At 43.7% G+C, this 20,007-nt stretch overlaps 1 protein-coding gene across 4 annotated transcripts in view; it reads right to left on the bottom strand.

Annotated features, from left to right (window-relative positions):
* Window positions 1–10,381: 10,381 nt before the first annotated feature.
* The window catches only part of SBF2 (SET binding factor 2), a 245,472-nt gene continuing 235,846 nt past the window's right edge, over window positions 10,382–20,007 (bottom strand). For all 4 annotated transcript variants that reach the window (XM_077287271.1, XM_077287272.1, XM_077287274.1 and 1 more), the window contains 5 exons: window positions 17,641–17,745; window positions 16,954–17,132; window positions 16,222–16,309; window positions 15,923–16,054; window positions 10,382–12,179 (listed from right to left, as the gene is read on the bottom strand). In XM_077287271.1, coding sequence (XP_077143386.1) covers window positions 12,081–12,179; window positions 15,923–16,054; window positions 16,222–16,309; window positions 16,954–17,132; window positions 17,641–17,745 — 603 coding nt within the window. In that variant the 3' untranslated portion in view covers window positions 10,382–12,080. The remainder of the gene's footprint in view (window positions 12,180–15,922; window positions 16,055–16,221; window positions 16,310–16,953; window positions 17,133–17,640; window positions 17,746–20,007) is intronic.

The raw sequence follows: 20,007 nt of genomic DNA, 5'->3' as shown, positions 1-20,007 counted from the left end.
CTTGGGTTTTCCCCAGCACACTCGGGTGGTCTCTGAGTATTTGTTAGTGCTCAGAGATTTAGTTTTCGTCACCTCAGCTGAATGATTTACAGCTACTACACAGCTTGAATACATGTGGGGATTCCCTAGCAACCAGGCAACCCCCACATGTACTCAGCCTGTCTAGCAGCCGTAAATCATGCAGCTGCATCAACAAAAATTAAATCTCCGAGCACTAACAAATACTCAGAGAACACCCGAGCGTGCTCGTGTAAACAGGAGCAACGAGCAACTTTTCTGTGTGACCCATGGGCCTTTAGTTACATCACTTCTTGATTTTTTTTTCTCTAGTTATTCCGATGTAGATTTGCTGCTGTGCTTGTTATCATTGTCCTGTTGTATGACCCACAGTTGGTATGACACGTTTTTGTGCAAATGCGGTGTTTGGTTTTCACCATACGTGGGTTCAGTGCATTGGTCAAGTTATCGCTTTATCCTCATCTGTGCAAAGAACACTGTTCAAGAAGTATTGAAGTTTGATGCAACTTTATGAATTTACGCTGTGCTGCCATGTTCTTTTTAGCAGGTCTTGCCAATCTCTTCTAAGCAATCTATACTTATTCAGTCTTTCCAATTGCACTGTCACAAATATGAACATTTACCATGCTCAGGCCTTTAGAGTCTGAGCGGTAGCACTTGAATTTTTCAAATTTATCTGAGAATTACATGATATTTGGAGTGGTAAATTTTCTTGGACATCAACTTCTGGGAAGCCTAATCACAAGTAGAAAACATTCAAGACAGACAACTCATCTTCGCATAGAGTGATGGACTCCACCAAATTGTTTGGAAATGGCCTTATAATACTTCTTAAGATTGCAGGCAGCAACAAATGCTTCTTTATGATGATTCATTTTCTCCTTGGCATTGTGCGAACATACACCTGACCAGCAAATTGCTGAAACTTCTGCTTTTATAGAGGTGGTCACTAGTGATGAGTGAGTATACTCATGGCTTGGGTTTTCCAGAGCACGCTTGGGTGGTCTCCGAATATTTGTTATTGTTCGGAGATTTAGTTTATCACCGCAGTTGAATGATTTACAGCTATTAGCCAGGCTGAGTACATGTGGGGGTTGCCAGGTTGCTAGGGAATCCCCACATGTAATCAAGCTGGTTAGTAGCTGTAAATCATTCAGCTGCCGGGATGAAAACTAAATCTCCGAGCAGTCACAAATACTCTGAGACCACCCGAGCATGCTCGGGAAAACCTGAGCAACGAGTGCACTCGCTCATCACTAGTGATCACACTTTCTAATGGAAAAAAAAAAAATCAAGAGCATGTGGATTAGTAGCACATGGCAGCTACTTACTGCTTCCATAGGAATTAAGAGAGTAAGGTGATACTTAATTTATAGATTTTGCTAACCCTAATGGATGGTTTTTGGCTGCTCCCGTCAAAGCTAGACAGGCTGAATAATAGCTTGGGTCCCACCAAGAAAAAGTCTAACAGATCTCAAGGAAATAAATTGATAGAATACATTGTAGCATTTAGAAAAAAAAAAAAAAAGTTATCGGAGATCGCAAGATGCTCAGGTGACAGATGGTAAATGAGAGATCCTAAGTCTTGGCCCCTAATTAACATTGTTCATATCGGCATATAAAACCAAACCAAACCACGAGGATTCCTAAAATATAACTTTTAATGTATAAAGTTAAAACCACACAGTTCTAAAATTGAGGACAAAATAACGAAAATTGAATATATAACCAACATGGGGAATAACTGACCCCTATCAAATATCCTACTCCTGTCCACTACCTATTTGCGGAGGTTGTCACCCTAAGTTACTGCGGTTGGCGCCCCCGCTCCACGAAGGCTGGCCCTGATGGCCCTACAAATTCCCTATAGTCCCTAATAGGTAGTGACACAAATACCAATAGCCCAAAAACCAAAAGTAATATAAAAAAATTAGCAAAACAGTTTGTATAAAAAAATTTGAAAAAAATAGAAAAAACAAACTGAAAGGGAACCTGTCACCACGTTTTTGGAAGATGGGATAAAAATAGCGTTAAATAGGGGCAGAGGTGGGCGTTACATTAGTGTGTGTGTTATGCGTTTATTACCCACCTAAGTTGCCGAAATAACTTTGCAAAGTCTCCGTTTTCGCCTGTCAATCAGGCTGGTCAGGTCACATGGGCGTGGTGTCTTCACCCAGATTTGGCGTAGTTTTCCGTTGGTGGCGTAGTGGTGTGCGCATGCCCAAAGTCCGGAATCCTCTTCCAGGGGATTTAAAATAGCGCGGTGTTCGTTATTGCATTGGTGATCGGTGGGCGCGGCCATCTTCCTTTGGCCGCGCGTGCGCAGAAGCGGCGCTCTGCTGGCCGCGGCTTCAGGAAAATGGCCGCGGGATGCCGCGCGTGCGCAGATGGATATCGCGGCGGCCATTTTCCTGAAGCCGCGGCCAGCAGAGCGCCGCTTCTGCGCACGCGCGGCCAAAGGAAGATGGCCGCGCCCACCGATCACCAATGCAATAACGAACACCGCGCTATTTTAAATCCCCTGGAAGAGGATTCCGGACTTTGGGCATGCGCACACCACTACGCCACCAACGGAAAACTACGCCAAATCTGGGTGAAGACACCACGCCCATGTGACCTGACCAGCCTGATTGACAGGCGAAAACGGAGACTTTGCAAAGTTATTTCGGCAACTTAGGTGGGTAATAAACGCATAACACACACACTAATGTAACGCCCACCTCTGCCCCTATTTAACGCTATTTTTATCCCATCTTCCAAAAACGTGGTGACAGGTTCCCTTGAACAAAAAAACACAAAAGTAGTTATATAGCCAACAGGCTGAAAACCCTAAATAGGGTACTTATAAATAATGTACCATTTTTTGGGTATAGAAAAAAGGGGAAATATCAATATCCCAATTATACAAGCCAATTAAGGAGACCACTCAGATAACAAAAATGCTGACATAGACTTATCCCATAATAGTGAAGTCAGCCATAGAATCATAGAGTGGAAACCCCAGTGCCACACATGATAGTTTAGGTGGCCTACCAATATACCCAAAAAAAACAAAATTAATATAAAAAATAAGCAAAAGGAGATATGGACAACAAAATAGAAAAAATCAGGAAAACAAACTAAACAAAAAAACTGAAAAATAGTTTGATAACCAACAGCCTGGGGACCCTTAATAGGGTATTCAAACAGATTATATCTTTTTGGGCAACAGCCTGGAGACCCTTAATAGGGTGCTCAAACAGATTATGTCTTTTTGGGTAGACAGAGAGGGAAAATAATAGTGTCCCATTTATGCAAATGACTCAGTTATGGGGAACCACTCAAATGACAGTAGTACTACTATAGAATTATCACACAATGGTGAGATCAGCCAAAGCTAGATACAAAAAGCCCAACTTGGTATACTGGCTACTTCCTATTCACACTAAGATCATTACATGGAGTGGAAACCCCAGAGTATAATGCAAAACTTATCCCAGGGAGATATATACATAATGCATCAAATAGTCATTTAGGTGGCCATATCCTATGCAGCTAGAGCAGTCAGTGAGCCACATCAAGCGCTTTACTCATCTGATTCATAGAAGTCCTATAATAGCGCTGCGGATATCAGTCCAGCCACCGACAGGCATCTCCATGTAGGATAACATCCCTTATAGTACCCAACGCGTTTCCCCCCCGTGGGAAAACCGGGGGTTCATCAGGGGGAATTGACCGTCAAAATGGGGGGGTAACGCGTTGGGTACTATAAGGGATGTTATCCTACATGGAGATGCCTGTCGGTGGCTGGACTGATATCCGCAGCGCTATTATAGGACTTCTATGAATCAGATGAGTAAAGCGCTTGATGTGGCTCACTGACTGCTCTAGCTGCATAGGATATGGCCACCTAAATGACTATTTGATGCATTATGTATATATCTCCCTGGGATAAGTTTTGCATTATACTCTGGCCTTTCCACTCCATGTAATGATCTTAGTGTGAATAGGAAGTAGCCAGTATACCAAGTTGGGCTTTTTGTATCTAGCTTTGGCTGATCTCACCATTGTGTGATAATTCTATAGTAGTACTACTGTCATTTGAGTGGTTCCCCATAACTGAGTCATTTGCATCAATGGGACACTATTATTTACCCTCTCTCTCTACCCAAAAAGACATAATCTGTTTGAGCACCCTATTAAGGGTCTCCAGGCTGTTGCCCAAAAAGATATAATCTGTTTGAGTACCCTATTAAGGGTCCCCAGGCTGTTGGTTATCAAACTATTTTTCAGTTTTTTTGTTTAGTTTGTTTTCCTGATTTTTTCTATTTTGTTTTCCATATCTCCTTTTGCTTATTTGTTATATTAATTTTGTTTTTTTGGGGTATATTGGTAGGCCACCTAAACTATCATGTGTGGCACTGGGGTTTCCACTCTATGATTCTATGGCTGACTTCACTATTATGGGATAAGTCTATGTCAGCATTTTGTTATCTGAGTGGTCTCCTTAATTGGCTTGTATAATTGGGATATTGATATTTCCCCTTTTTTCTATACCCCAAAAATGGTACATTTATAAGTACCCTATTTAGGGTTTTCAGCCTGTTGGCTATATAACTACTTTTGTGTTTTTTTGTTCAGTTTGTTTTTTCTATTTTTTTCTAATTTTTTTATACAAACTGTTTTGCTAATTTTTTATATTACTTTTGGTTTTTGGGCTATTGGTATTTGTGTCACTACCTATTAGGGACTATAGGGAATTTGTAGGGCCATCAGGGCCAGCCTTCGTGGAGCGGGGGCGCCAACCGCAGAAACTTAGGGTGCCAACCTCCGCAAATAGGTAGTGGACAGGAGTAGGATATTTGATAGGGGTCAGTTATTCCCCATGTTGGTTATATATTCAATTTTCGTTATTTTGTCCTCAATTTTAGAACTGTGTGGTTTTAACTTTATACATTAAAAGTTATATTTTAGGAATCCTCGTGGTTTGGTTTGGTTTTGTAGTCTAGGATTCCGTTGGCATCTGCTTTTGGTTTTTTTCATATCGGCATATAAAACATCTGTAACTTCCCAGTCCAAACAGAGATCCGTGAAGAGAATTACTCCAGTTCTTGACCAATTCATGGACTTGTGTGATCTCAGATGGAAGACCGTCCAAAAACATGACTTGTGTTCATTCAATGCAAATTACTAATTCTGTTTACTGCTTATATCAACAAGGCTAAAAATAAGAAAAACAAAGCACAAGCGGGACATCCTAATTTAGAAAAATACAATGTCAGCTGCTGTTGTCCCATTGGGTTCTTTTTTTTTTTCTGCAATTCCAGAACTTGCGAAAGTTGATAGTTACTTGCTGGTTTCAGTTCCGGTCCATCTGCTACATCCATAGAGGAGCACACGCTGTCCGCGCTCCTTGGCTGCCTCTCTTGCTCTCGCGCTTTCAGTGGATATGTCATCTATATGAGCTCATCGGACACGTTTCCATTGCTTGTAATGCTTTTGGCTTTTCTACAGCCAAAGTGGAGGGTGGTGTGGGAAGGGTGGTGGGGGGGTATTAAGCTTAATAAACATTTCTCAAATATCATGTGGATTAAGTTTTTGTTTCACACTTAGTCCACAATTTAAGTTATTTAGTTGCAATGCACAGTGAAAAAATATTTATTTTGGAATCCCCACCCCATAACTTTGACACTCCAAGTACCTAAACAATAACTCCGGTCTCAACGGATGACGACATTAGTGAAAAAATTTGTATGTATTGCTGGAGACTTTTTTTTTAATATTTTTGAGGCACGTATCAAATCTTTTTTTCTGTGGTCATCACCACCCCTCTACAGACTAATCAAGAGTGTGAGGAGGTAAAGAACATCAACTAGAGAAGGAACACCATTGCGGGGGAGATAAGACATTACTCAGGAAAAATCTACACTAATAGGTCTGTAAAATCACTCGATGGTGGACCGGATAAGGTATTTCTGCAGTTGGCTAAGGATTTGGCATAACTCTGCCCCCTCTACACCAGGACTCATGAATCGGTAAAAGTCAATGCCACCTGAGGATGATAGTGGAGATGATGGCAGCCCACGGTCACTGGCAGAAGACCAGTCTACTTGAAGATAACTATAGAGATGGTTATGGACCATGGGAACCAACAGAAGCTGCCTTTGGGAGGATATCCTTGTGGACTATGGGGTCCAACAGAAGGTGATTTTGGAGCAAATCACCATTTTGGAGAAGAGATTACTCAGAAGTAATTTATCTTATGCAGTATGGATGTATGGTCAAACTAACCTACCAAAGGGGCAAATAAATCTGCAATTGACTGAGGTTTTGGAATAATATTAATCCTGGTATCAAAAAACGTCCTCTTCACCTGATGGTGGCTCACAATTACCAGCTAACTATGGAGGGGATTGACAATGATTCATGGTCAACGGCAGAAGTAAACTCTTCCAAAGGCTGGTTCTGAAAGAGATCCCTGTGGTTTCTGGGGTCCTACAGAAGAGAACGTTGGAGCAGATAACCTGTTTCACATATTCATCGGAATTCATGATCTCACATGTTGCAATGACAAGAGTTTGATGGCAAGTGATGAATCCATGGTTTCACTTGGGACCACGGGTCCTCGTCCCGACATTGTATCTACGCTACCATGAGGGTGATAGAAATGTTGCAGACTATTTTTAATGGCTTAAATCCTCCATCACTGGGCAGGCAATGTTATTCTGTTACATGTTTTGGGTGGACATGTCTCAGAAGGACACATCATTTCCATTTTAAAAGTTGAGGATGATGTACCGGATCGTTTTCTTCTGATTGGGACTAATTGTCTTTTGAGGGTTAATTGTTTAAGGGTTGGGGTTTATAGATCTACTCCATCATCAACCTCTGGAGAATATTGTCAGCATATGCCTTATATCTTATGCCTTGTGCATTGACTTGGGGAATGCAGATTATTTACTTAAGATGTTCACAATGCAGAATGTTTTTCCATACAGTCTGCAGAAATGCGGTGCCCTACTCACAGCCGTTGCATGCAGCCAGTATTAATACCATACAGAGCAGCATTCCTTCATGTGCCTCGAATTCTGATCCTCGTAAGTCACCACATTGTCATGTGTCTTCAATTAAAACCCCAGTGGAAGGTGCCTTCTTCGATTGCACAAACCTCATCTCTTGAGACTGATGGACTCACCAGGGTTAAATCTCTGGGATCTTACTCAATTCATTGGCTTTCTTCTTGGGATTTGGGTTATAATCTGAAAATCTTTTACAGAAATGGAAATTTAAAGTTTTACTTATCCGTGATCTCATTTCTCAGACTGGATTGTGCAGAAAATATGGAATCACGACCGTAATAAGGGGGGTAACACGAGGGGCGTCCAATACTTGCAGAAGTCGTACTGGCAATTGGGGAGGATATGGTATCTTCAGATTATTTCATGGTTTGGGGTATTATATGATGACATCAATCAATAAGACATATCTAAAGCAGCGACTGGGAGAGGATGTTGATTGTCTGGTGACAATGGCAGCCATTACAGGTGGGATGCATTAAGCATCAAGTGAAATTTGGGTGGCTAATACTCATTGTTAGGTGGGGGCTTGCATGTCCGAGAGAGAAGCTAAATTCAGCACAAAGTTCAGAAAAAAGTTGCTCCAGGTTATTATAAAGAGGTCACAAACCAGCGACTATCGTAGCTTTCTGCATATCTGGCTGAGCAGATGCAGAAGGGTCGGAGTGACCAGGCTGACCACTATCCACCTACAGTGGGCACATGAGCAGCAGAACTGGACTTTGGGGCAATGGCAGAAGGTGGCCTGCTCTGATGACTTACCTTTTCTCTTACATCATATGGACGGCCGAGTGGGTGAGCGTTACTGATCTGGCAATATAATGCACTATGGAGGCGGTGTGACTGTCAGGACTCTGAACATTTTTTATTACCTTTTGTGCATTACTGCCCTTTTCCAAGATGGCGTCGTTGGTCTCATGTGCACTGTGTCTTCCTGCTATAAAACACCACCCCAGCCTTCAGTCTGTGCTAGAGTATTCTGCCTTGCATCCAGCTCCTGACCTCTGGTGACTCCCTGGCTATATACCTGCTTCTGTGAACCTGTGGGGTTATCCTGCTACTCTGCTCTGAGTTCCTGCTGCATACACCAGTTCCAGTAATCCTCCTTCATCTGCTGCTCGAGTTTACTTCCATCTGCATTTGCTGGACATGTAAGCTGTTTCTGCTCTGCAAGAACCTGAGACTATAACTCAGGCCTCCCTGGTTGAGCTAAGATATTATTTGAACTGCCTTATAAGCATATCTATCTGTGTTTTGGACTAAGCAAGGACTTATTCGTGTCAAGTATCCTCAAGAATAATTGTGCTTCATAGAATTTCTGCGTGATTCCATTTTCCTCTGAAGTTTCCTATAGACTGCTAAGCTGCATATAATATTTACACCAAGTGTTGTGGACTTGAGTTTCTCTCTGCACCTGTTTGAATTACCGTGTGATAATATAGACTTTACCACTTCTAAAACTGTGTCCTGTAGTTGTCTTGTTCCACGCAAAGAGTCTCCTGAGTTATCCCCTATAATTATTACAGTGACACTCTGGGCAAGCTTGGTGTTAGCGACATGTACCACCTACCGGGACAAACCAAGGACGGTACCTCCTTTATGGCAGCAGTATTCTCTAATGACCTTGCCCAATGATATGCTCCAATAGTTGTTCGGGAATGATTTGAGGGTTATGACAAGGTTTAAAAGTGGTTAGATGTCCTTGACAAAGACGTTCTCAGTCGAAACGTTGGACCATATCTGTTTTGACTCCTTGCCGGTTCAAAATAAATAACACTGCAGCAAGACGTACAGTCTAAGTATCTTATTTGTGGTGCTGAGGTTTCTACTTTGAAGGTGACTTATCTCCAAAATCCCCAGATCTCAATCCAATCGAGCACTTGTGAGATGTGCTAGAAATATAAGGATTGAAAGGATCTACTGCTAACGGAGAGGTAATGGTCGCAGGAGGGACGCAGATCACCGCACATAAGGAAACAGGTACATCGTGGCTCCTTCTCCCAAGCAGAGGTGGCCTGAAGAACGGACCAGGTAACTTCTTTTAGCAGCTTCAAGGCTTTCGAAGTTAGAAGAATTGACAAAAAGGCAGAACTCGAGCACAAGGAGTTATTTTGGCATTGCTATATGCATGTTCATTCTTTTATACTTTTTTCTAGCACTATTTCTGGCTTTAGGGTGTTTGTACCATGTTAACAGAGCTCTGATTTTGGGGCGAGTAATCTGCACATTACTTGTACTATGTATTTATGGTCTGCAGCTTTCAGCCAAATGTGGGCTGTCATGTGGCTGCTTTATATACCATTCGGGACCTATTTGTGTACTTTTTACCCATTGTCCTAATCCCCCAAACAGCGTGCTACAACCACCAAGAAGTATGCCAACATCCCACACTGCAGTTAGTTTGGAAGATCAGCCCTGAAGCACAAACTGCTTCTCTAAGGGCCCCTTCACACTGGTCGATTCTGCTACGATTACGACGCATTTGCGTCATATTCGACATCGCAGTACGAGCTCGTAGCCAGCGGTCACACTCTACGATGTTAACGCTTTTTCTGACGTAGTTGCGATGTGAACGTCACGCGTCGCAATCGTACGCTACCCTTCACACCGCCATAGTCCTACGACTCCGAGCGTGACGTATTACCAGCATGGGCGTGCTAAAACGTCACGCCCAATCAGGAGACAGGTATGCGGAAGCCCAACCCACGTAGTCGCATTACGAGCTCGTATGACCGCCGTCACATACTACGATTTCGACCGCCACAGCGAGACATTTACGACGAAAGAAAGTTCTGCTCTTTCTTTCACATCGTACGATGCTGGGCTGCGTCGCAAATCGTAACGCCATGTCACACTTTGCAACCTCGGAACGAGGACGGATAAACGTCACAAATCGAACGCTCGTTCAGACTTTGATTGCACAGTGTGAAGGGGCCCTAATAAGTGGAATAGACAAAGAGAAATAATCCCAATACAAGTTTAATTAAAGTCTCCTGATTTCGGCAGGACAAGCCAACCATCTGATGAGTGTATGGTGTGGCCTCCCGATTAAAGATGTCAGGGGAAAGTGATCGGGAATCGTATGTATCGATGTCTGATCCTTTGGTTTTCAGAAGAGATAAAACCGCTGCCAGAGGTTTGTGGCAGTGGCTTTCTCCTCCCTTCTTCAAAACACAAGAATGCCCGGCTGTGTGCTCGTGTATGCAGGGGTGAGTCGGGAGAGACCGTTTTCTACCAAATGAATGTTAAGACTCTAAAAATGTTTTTTTTTTTTTTACTCAATAAAGGCTGACACTCTGCTCTGTGTGTACTGCATATAAGATTTATTTACAGTCCTTAACTGGGCAGTTATTACAAGAAGTCCAACGTAACACAGGGTAACAAATACACAAAGTGTTAAAACGAGTTAAAAAATAAAAAATAAAGTTTTGCATTTGTTTCTTTCTAGATGCAGAGTGACGGAGCAGGAAAACCTTTATCTTACAAAATACATTAAAAAAAAGGGGAAAAAATCATATACAAAAAACACAACACGGGCCAAGTGTCAGTCTCACGTGCGACTATAAAGAGTGATACAAAGGAGCGCACACACAAACGGGGGAGGAAAGGACTGATACAAATAGAGATATCGAAGCAGAGGATTTCAAGTTTCATATATAGGTATTTGTGTGTTTTTGGCACTGTGCGCTGAAGACTACATCAATTTATGTGGTCAGAAAAAAAATCCCATAAAATCCAAAAAAAAAAAAAAAAAATCCTAGAAAGCCCCTTGGTTATATCTATAGCTGGGAAAGTAATGGGAGATTATTGCCCAGCTGTTATCAGCTCCTACATGGCCATAATACCTCTGTAGGCAGAACTGCCAGCGAGTCTAGGGCAAGTTGTGGGATCACAACACAACTAGACAGATTTGTCATTCAGATGCCTGGGAAAGCTGGGTGACATTGCAGAAAAGATTAAAACTACTGACGAGTTGTTTTTTTGGGGGGATTTTATGGTAAAGTGGTACATGGGTTTGGTTCCTGGTAACCCCATACCTGCCGAGGTGAGACGTTTATGGCTGTTTCTGCAGGGAGAAGGGTAAATTTACACGCGATCGACGACATAAGAAGATACAAAAATTATTTATATACAGTACAAACCTTGTAATAGAAGATCGACATATTAACAGTTTAAAATGACTCCAGTCAAGAGAGAGAAAATATCACAAGTGGTAATAAGAGAGGATTTCATCCTTTTTTTCGGTCCCCTAAACACAGAGAAAAAAAAGTGGCGGGTGGGATAAAAAAAAACCCCTTGTTTTATCTCGTCGGAGGAATTGATGTGGGGTGTCCAGTGACAGCAACTCACAAACTATGTACATGGCAGACTCCGAACGCTCCTTCATTACGCCCGTCCTGTAGCTTTAAGTGCATGTGCTTTGCATACGTGTAGTGCATTTCTAGGTATATACAATAAGGAGGGCCGACCCCGCACCCTGCGGCCGATACCCTGGGCTCTGCCCTCCTCGGAGTGTTGTGGGGGGGAAAACGATACGATAAGAGATTAAAAAGCACCGCACTGCACTATAAAAACTAAGCACAAGGCCAAATACTGCACTAATAGAGGGGAGAAGGAAAACTGTAAACTGCTCGGCCTGAAGAGCTCAGACTTACCGCTTGCTCCACCCTTACACTCCGCTCCCGTCTCCCTCTTTTATAGTAAACATTTCTTTTTGGGGAATGTTTCGTTTTAGCTGCATAAGAATTACTTGGTCTTCGAAAAAAAACCCCGAAAGGCTTAAGATTCCAAAAACGTCATCTCCGGCACTGCTACGACAATAGTTACCAAGTGCCGGAAGTGTAGAGGTTCTATAATGGAGGGACTGTAAGGCGGTCCCGGGGGTGAACGGCAGACGTCAGCTGTCTGGAAGGACGGGGCACTTAACCACTGGGCACAAAGGAAAAAAACACAGTCCTTCCTGGAAAGAGGCGACATGGCCGATGGCCTCACGAAGATGATAGCATCCTAGGCATCCGATATACAGCTCTGGATCTTGTCCATCCACTGGAGGGCACTTTGTGCATCCTGAGCACAGAAATTGTACACTCGCTTGCTGGTTTTTACCTGGAAAGAGAAAGTCTATAATGAGTCATGGCTGCCTCTGCAAGGTGACAAACAAAAAGTTTAAAGCCCAAAAACAACTCTGACCTTGTGGGATAAGTAAAAAGTAAATACGATTTTCCATGTTGGAGGATACCTTTCATTAATCGTCATTACTCTTTACCCTAATGTGCAGTTTGCAGCCTGATCCAAGTTTCGGATTTTTCTCTTGTAGAGTTACTCACCTCTCCAAGATCCGGCGCCGAGTGCACCATCCTCCCTGCCGCTGCCAACTCTCTACCCTGGACCATTTAGCCTCCTATTTCACTGCGCCACACTGCTAGCTGTCCCACCAGACATAATCGGCTCTGCTATACTACCCCTGTAAACCTCCTGACAATCAGCTGTGCTACACACTCACAGTGTCTCTTGATATACTCGGTTCTGCTCTATAGCCATTGTGTGCCTCATCATATATCTAGCTCTGCTATGTCGCTGGGCTCTGCTACATTGTTACTGAGTGCCTCCTGCCATACTCCGCCCTACTAGATCGCTGGGCTCTGTTTAATTATTACTGAGTGCTGTCTCGCATATCTAGCTCTGCTACGTCGCTGGGCCCTGCTACATTGCTACCGAGTGCCTCCTCACATACCTAGCTCTGCTACATCGCTGGACTCTGCCACATTTTTACCAAATGCCTTCTCACATATCTAGCTCTGCGATGTCACTGCTCTGCTACATTGTTACCGAGTGCCTCCTGCCACACTCAGCTCTGCTACAGCACTGGATTTTGTTAAATTGCTACACCGTAGCTTCACATGTACTCAAGTATGCTACCGCACTCAGTGAGTCTTTTGAGCTGCTCATCTCAGCTACATCACTGGATTCTGCTACAAAGCTTCAGTAAGCCTGATTTAATTCTCCATTAAACTCTACATCTCTGGTTGCCGTACGATTTCTACAGCCTCCTAGTTTCAACCGGACTGCCCTGCTTCACCCCGTCATTAGTGAGTTTTAACCGGACTGCCCTGCTTCACCCCGTCATTAGTGAGTGCTGTATTGCAACTACTCTTCTGGACAGTGGACTTTAAAGATCACCCTCATCTGGTGAGTTAATAATTCGTGTCTCGAGCAGTCACATATGTTGCACATATTTCCTCTTCATGTGCTTTCCTCCTCATCAATAGCTGGTGTTCACTGCCCTCCCCGAGACTGTAAATGCTTTCCACCCTGTCCACAATCAGAAAATCTATGTACAATCTCCTCCCCACTGCTATCTCTAAGGGAGCAGAGAGCTGTGATGAGCTAGAATGCTGAGGATTTGTAACGTAACTGCAAAGCTCTCTGCTAGATAAAGGACTTAAGAGACTCAAAAGCAAAACGATAGAACTTTTTTTTTGTTCTTGGGAAGCAAATAAAAAAAAAAAAATCTGTGAGAAGGTGCACATAGCCTTTAACTAAAGAAAATTTCACCGAATTGCTCAAGCATCCTGAAATATAGCAGAAAACATGGAGGGGGACGAGACTCTGGGTGACACAGAAATGAAACCTAATCCAACTAGTAATGGAAGCAATATCTTTTCTCATGGGGTAGCCACTTTGGAGCCCCCTATTGGGCATCTCGGGGGCTGTTTAGAGATAGTTCTGGAATGACCATGACATTTGTAATCTCTCCTAAAGTACAAGTATCTGTCCTGGTGACCGGTCGCCTGTAAATCACGCGTTACGTCATGCTCGACATCTGCAGGAGGAGTACAATCTAATTACCAACCCAAGCTCCTGCACCATTTTCCAGGAATTCTTCCTCACCAACTGTCCAGAAAAGGGGACGTGATATCGGACGGGTACACCGCTCCCGTGACCCCGCAAGAAACGCGCAACATTGTTTCTATAGTCACGGACGGTTCTATTTCTGAACGCTCAACGCCGGCCGCTGATGTCATGGGCTGGAATTTTCGGGCCCCACCCAACCATTCCCCAGGTCCCAGATGGCATCTGGAAAGAAGCTATAACATGTCTGCATCCACTAGGAATGTATTGTTTCATCCTATTCTCTGCTTCTAATTACATCGAAGCGTTGCCTGTAGCTTTACATGCTTCTTGTTTCCATACTAGGACCTTGTCCAACGTGTTCGGTCACGGACGCCGATGGGGCAGGAAAATAAGAACACACGGAATCAAACAGATTCCCCCAAAGTAACGCGTCGCCTTGTGCCGCCAGAGATCCACTGCCCAAAGTTTTCCAACTTAGTTTTACCCCAGTGTATTAGTAAGTTAAGTTGGTCCGGACACTGAAGGCTGCAGCTCTTTCTTCCTCTACCTTTGCAGAATTCCCAGCACAACCTCAGACATTAACTAGCTGCTGGGAAAACTCCCCCAATTATCGTCACCTCTCCAGGGGTCTAATCTCATAGTATCTCCATACTTTCCTTGATGATCGGCTATCCCATCCCGGACAAGTTACGAGAAGACCCGGCACACCGCAGAAGATGAAGCTGACGGACAGACAAGTAGCAAAACAGAGGTCAGCTTGGGAATCGTGCAAACTAATGGCCTAGCTAATATATTATTCATTATTGCTTTCAATTTGCAACATTTTTTCTTTAATGTTCCCCAATGTGAACGCAGTTTTTTGTTTTCCAGATGATTCATCAAATACATTTTTTTTATTTTTTTTTTTAAAGTTGCAAATTTTTGATGCACACGTACTCCAGTCACTCGCAGCCTCGTCGGTGATTTTATGTACGCCTGCAATGTTTGACCGTTTTAGCAAAACAAGGAACTTATTTCTCTAAAAAGGCAAAATAAAGTGGTAAGAGGCATTTCTGCACAAAGTTCATGAATCCCTTGTGCCATGGTGAAAAATTTGACACAAAAAGGAAACAAAAACCAATAGGTGGAAAAAAAAACAAAAAAAAACAACAACCCACATATGATGAAGGGCTCTAAGTCCACACGTCGTGACATAGCAGTGTCCGTTCCGTGAGGCTGCCGGCGGCCGCTCCGCGCGCCTCGCTGGTGTTTGTTTTTCCATCAGCGGTTTCTGCTTTCCATTTGTCAGTCTGTATCTGTTTTGTCAGGTACGGTAATTGATCTCAGCTCTGGGTTTCTATTCTCATCCTCACATATTTTCGCCTTGTTAAGCTCAAGTTACGATGCTCATAAAAACACATGGGAAGTGATTTATAACAGAAAGGAGCTAGAGGAAGAGACGGCAAATTAAAGGGATCATCCGACTCTTGGGGAAATAAAGCGTAATCACGTATTGTTGAAAGTTCTGCAACATTTTTAGCTTAAATTCCTCACTATCATGATATCTCCATGCGTCAGTGATTGAGCATGTTAAAAGGAGCAGTTCAGCCACCTAAAATGTTCTAGAAACTGATTATAATGCTCTAAAATATCAATAGTAGTAATAGTCACCAATCCCTCACCACTCTCGCAGCCCTGTGTGCTGTTCTTCCTGCTCCAGCCCGGGTTTTGCTGCAGCGACACATGTCATCACTGGACCAGCGGGAGACCCAGAGGGTGTTTTGGCGCAGGAGTAGCAAGAAATTGACATTTTATAGCGTTCTTAATTGGTTTGCTTCACCCAACATATCAAGACTCAACTTAGTTCTGTCCACACAGCTGAGAGTTTATTACAATGTATCCAGTCTAGAAAATCCTCTCTTTTGCGCCTTGAGTTTTGTACCACGCTGGAGATCTCATACAGGAATGTCTGGACCGAATACATACATATTTTCCATACATATATTTTAACTCACATCGAAAAAAGCCCTGTCGCTCGCGTGCTTTGGCACTCCGATGGTTGGTGCAGCCGGCACCACTGTTTCCACGTCTGCCAGGTCTATGTGTCCTTTACAGCTGGCGTCTTCTCCGGAGTCGTAGTATCGGAGCTGTCGGGAAAGTAAAAGTGCAGTCAATATAGGCATCGGATTCATACCTTTATTCACTGTATTCAATAGCATAGGACATCATGCATAAAAATCATATTAAAAACACACACACACACTGTGCGGTATAGTTTTTACATTGGTTAATATTTTAACTGTCGCCCTCTTACCTGATGCTTGGTGACATCAAGTACAAACCAACGTGGCTTCCAACCTTTCAGCAGCGCCCCTCTCTTATACAAGATTCCTTCAAATGATCTGCACGAGGTGAAGAGACACAGTGACATTAATCTCTATTGCCTCATAATAAGAACATTTCATTTTTTTAATTATTTTTTTTTATGTAACCTTAGAACCTCCCCTCCCTTGCTGCTGCTCAATTGATTCCGGAACAGTTGTTCATTTTCTTCTGTGCTCCTCTATTCCAAAGGTGATGCAAATTCTCCTGTCTACCAACTGGGCGTATACCGCAGGACTGCTCTGTGTTTTGATTGGCCATTGTCCGGAGAATAAGTAAACACCCACAGAGTGAAGTGCTGCGGTATACACCCAGTTGGTAGAAGGGAAAATTTGCATTACCTTTGGAATAGAGGAGCACAGAAGAAAATGAACAACTCTTCCGGAATCAGTGGAGCAGCAGCAACTGGAGGAAGTTCTAAAGGGTTATTTCCATTATTAAAAGGCACTTGGGGATCGGTGAAGGTCCATCTCCTGGGACCAGCAATGGACCCCACCGGTCTGCAAGTTATCCCTTATCCTTTGGATACTCTTTAATATTCGGCAGCAGCTGTCAGCAATGCGGATGAGAGCGAGGAGCTGCACCCAGACTCAATCACGTCTAAGTGGAGGACGATGGGCCAGATAAGTCCAACTTTTCGGAGCCCCGGAGAGATTTCCCGCACCTGTTCTCTTCATTCTTGGAGGTAAAATGATTGTATAGTGTTGCCGATCTCCGGTCAACCCCGTTGGAAGGTGATGATGTGATGTTCTGGTCGTCTCCTAAACCGCTGTCTGGCAGATGCACCATGGACGTCTTCTGATAAGACTGCAGGTTGGCGGACATCAGGCTGGCCGGGTTCCTCTACATCAAACATAGCGGGAGAGAAATTAATGTCATCAATGCTCTGACTGCCTGCGGGGAGAGAGTGCTGTTCTTTTTAACCTTCGCACCCATACACAGGAGAGCTCACTCTTTTTTTTTTTTCTATACAAATGACCCGGCCATTTATATGTTCCCCGGAATAGTGCTAAAAACAGTAAAATAATCCAAATAAAACAAACCCTCGCGCCGTCACGTCGGTGAAAAAAAACCCAAAACATTTCAGCTGCTAAAAAGCAAAGTGGCAAGAAGGAAAAAAATCAAAATAAAAAATTGGCCGGTCACTTTGAATATTATATATATTCTACACAAAAATGTAAGATACTAATGAGGTTTGTTATGACTTTTATGGGAATATTCCTGCTAAAATCCCCTTAAAAACGCATGAAATAATAAAAGGCAAAAAATAAAGTGGTTCTGAATTGCAACGTGTGATAAATGGTTGTCTATGCTTTTACTATCGGGGCCGGCGCAGGACCCTGGTATTTACATTCTCCTTCTTGGCGTCCTCCTTCAGCTTGACCTTGGCCTTCTCCCACAGAAGCTGCCACCGCTCGGAGCTCTGATTTAGCATGCTCTCCAGCCTGTCGATCTCCTGCGGGGGGGGGGGGGGGGGGACACAACGTTCCTCTATCAGCTCATCATATACTGGGGGGTTACATCTTGATGGATCTCCCCGACTCCAGAACCTCCAGATGACACGAGCGGCGCTCCCAGCCAAAATTAATATTCACTTTTTTTTTATATTATTTTGACTTGTACCAAAAGGCAACGAAAGGAATCATTTTATGGAATGGGGGCTCGGACGCTGCGTCCTCTCCTCGACCTATTGTTCTGACATCTCGATGGGAACGTAACTTAGACACATTCTTGGGATGTAGGAAAGGAAGCGATGGACATAAAAAGGTTTGGTCTGCGGTTGTAAAAACTTCTCAAACGGCATGGAAAAATACCGAAAGGAGCTGATGGAGCAGCATTTAGTGCACCGTCCTCAGGGGCCGAGCGTGGGAAAGGCGATACCTGCGCTGCTGGCTCGCCGGTTAGGGACCGACTACCCTGTGCCCCATCCTGGCTGGCCGGAGCCCTGCGCAGTAACATGATGCAATGGTCATCTCATGGCCAAATCCCAGGGAACCTTCTGCTTAACAAATTTGTGGGGGCGGAAAAGAAACAGAAGGGTTTTCCAAGTCGTAAATTCTTCACCTGGAGATCTACTTGAAATGCAGAGTGGACGATGGGCCCAAAAATAGTTTTAGGTTATGAGCTTGGATTCCAGTACCACCTCTATGCTGATGACACTCAGATCTACCTCTCTGGCCCAGATGTCACCGCTCTGCTGTCCAGAATACCAGATTGTTTATCAGCCATATCCTCCTCCCTCTCCTCTCGCTTCCTCAACCTCAATGTGGACAAATCTGAACTCATCATCTTTCCTCCATCTCATAGATCTTCCTTACCTGACCTATCTATCGCAATTAACAACATCACGCTTTCCCCCGAACTGGAGTCCGCTGCCTCGGAGTAACCCTTGACTCTGCCCTGTCCTTCAAACCGCACATCCAAGCTCTTTCCACCTCCTGTCGCCTGCAGCTCAAAAATATCTCCAGAATCCATCCTTTCCTCAACCGTCAATCTACTAAAATGATTGTGCATGCCCTCATCATCTCCCGCCTTGACTACTGCAACATCCTTTTCTGTGGCCTCCCTGCTAACACCCTTGCATCTCTCCAGTTCATCCTTAACTCTGCTGCCCGACTAATTCATCTCTCTCCTCGCTACTCCTCCGCTTCCCCCCTCTGCAAATCTCTTCACTGGCTTCCATTCCCTCAGCGTATCCAGTTCAAACTACTAATACTGACCTACAAAGCCATCCATAACCTGTCTCCTCCTTATATCTCTGAACTTATCTCCCGATATCTTCCCTCATGTAATCTCTGGTCCTCCCAAGACCTCCTTCTCTCCTCCACACTTATTCGCTCCTCATCCAATCGCCTCCAAGACTTCTCCCGAATATCCCCCATCCTCTGGAATTCTGTGCCCCAACACGTCCGACTATCAACCACATTCAGATCCTTCAGACGGAACCTGAAAACCCATCTCTTCAGGAAAGCCTACAGCCTGCACTGACCCTTCTGCCTCCTCACCACTACCGGAGCTACCGCCTCACCAACAGCGGAGCTCCTACAACCCTCAACCTACTGTCTCCTTTCCCATAATCCTATAGAATGTAAGCCCGCAAGGGCAGGGTCCTCGCCCCTCTGTATCAGTCTATAATTGTTAGTTTGCTTACTGTAAGTGAAATCTGTAACTTGTATGTAACCCCTTCTCATGTACATCACCATGGAATCAATGGTGCTATATAAATAAATAATAATAATAATCAGTGCTGTTATATAGGACAGCAGGTGACATACTACATTATATGTAGTTATAAAGTTATTACGGTGCTATCTGTGGTATTACACAGGACTGCAGGTGACGTGTACAATATTGTTTGTCCTCAGAGCTAGTGTTATTTGCTGTGTTACATAGGACTGCAGGTAAACTACATTTAACTGTATTCAGAACGGTCACTGTTATTTGTGGTCATACATAGGACTGCAGGGGACATCTACAGTATTTGCTCTCAGTTATCACTGTTATCTGTGGTGTTACATAGGACATCTACTACATTATCTATATCCAGAGATAGCTCTGGTGTTACATAGGACTGCAGGGGACATCTACTACATTATCTATACCCAGAGTTAGCTTTGGTGTTACATAGGACTGCAGGGGACATGTACTGCATTATCTATACCCAGAGTTAGCTTTGGTGTTACATAGGACTGCAGGGGACATGTACTACATTATCTAT

The sequence above is a fragment of the Ranitomeya variabilis genome, chromosome 2, assembly GCF_051348905.1.
Source record: "Ranitomeya variabilis isolate aRanVar5 chromosome 2, aRanVar5.hap1, whole genome shotgun sequence".
NCBI lineage: Eukaryota > Metazoa > Chordata > Amphibia > Anura > Dendrobatidae > Ranitomeya > Ranitomeya variabilis.
The sequence above is the reverse complement of the archived record's forward strand: the minus strand, read 5'-3'. Positions and strand labels throughout refer to the sequence as shown.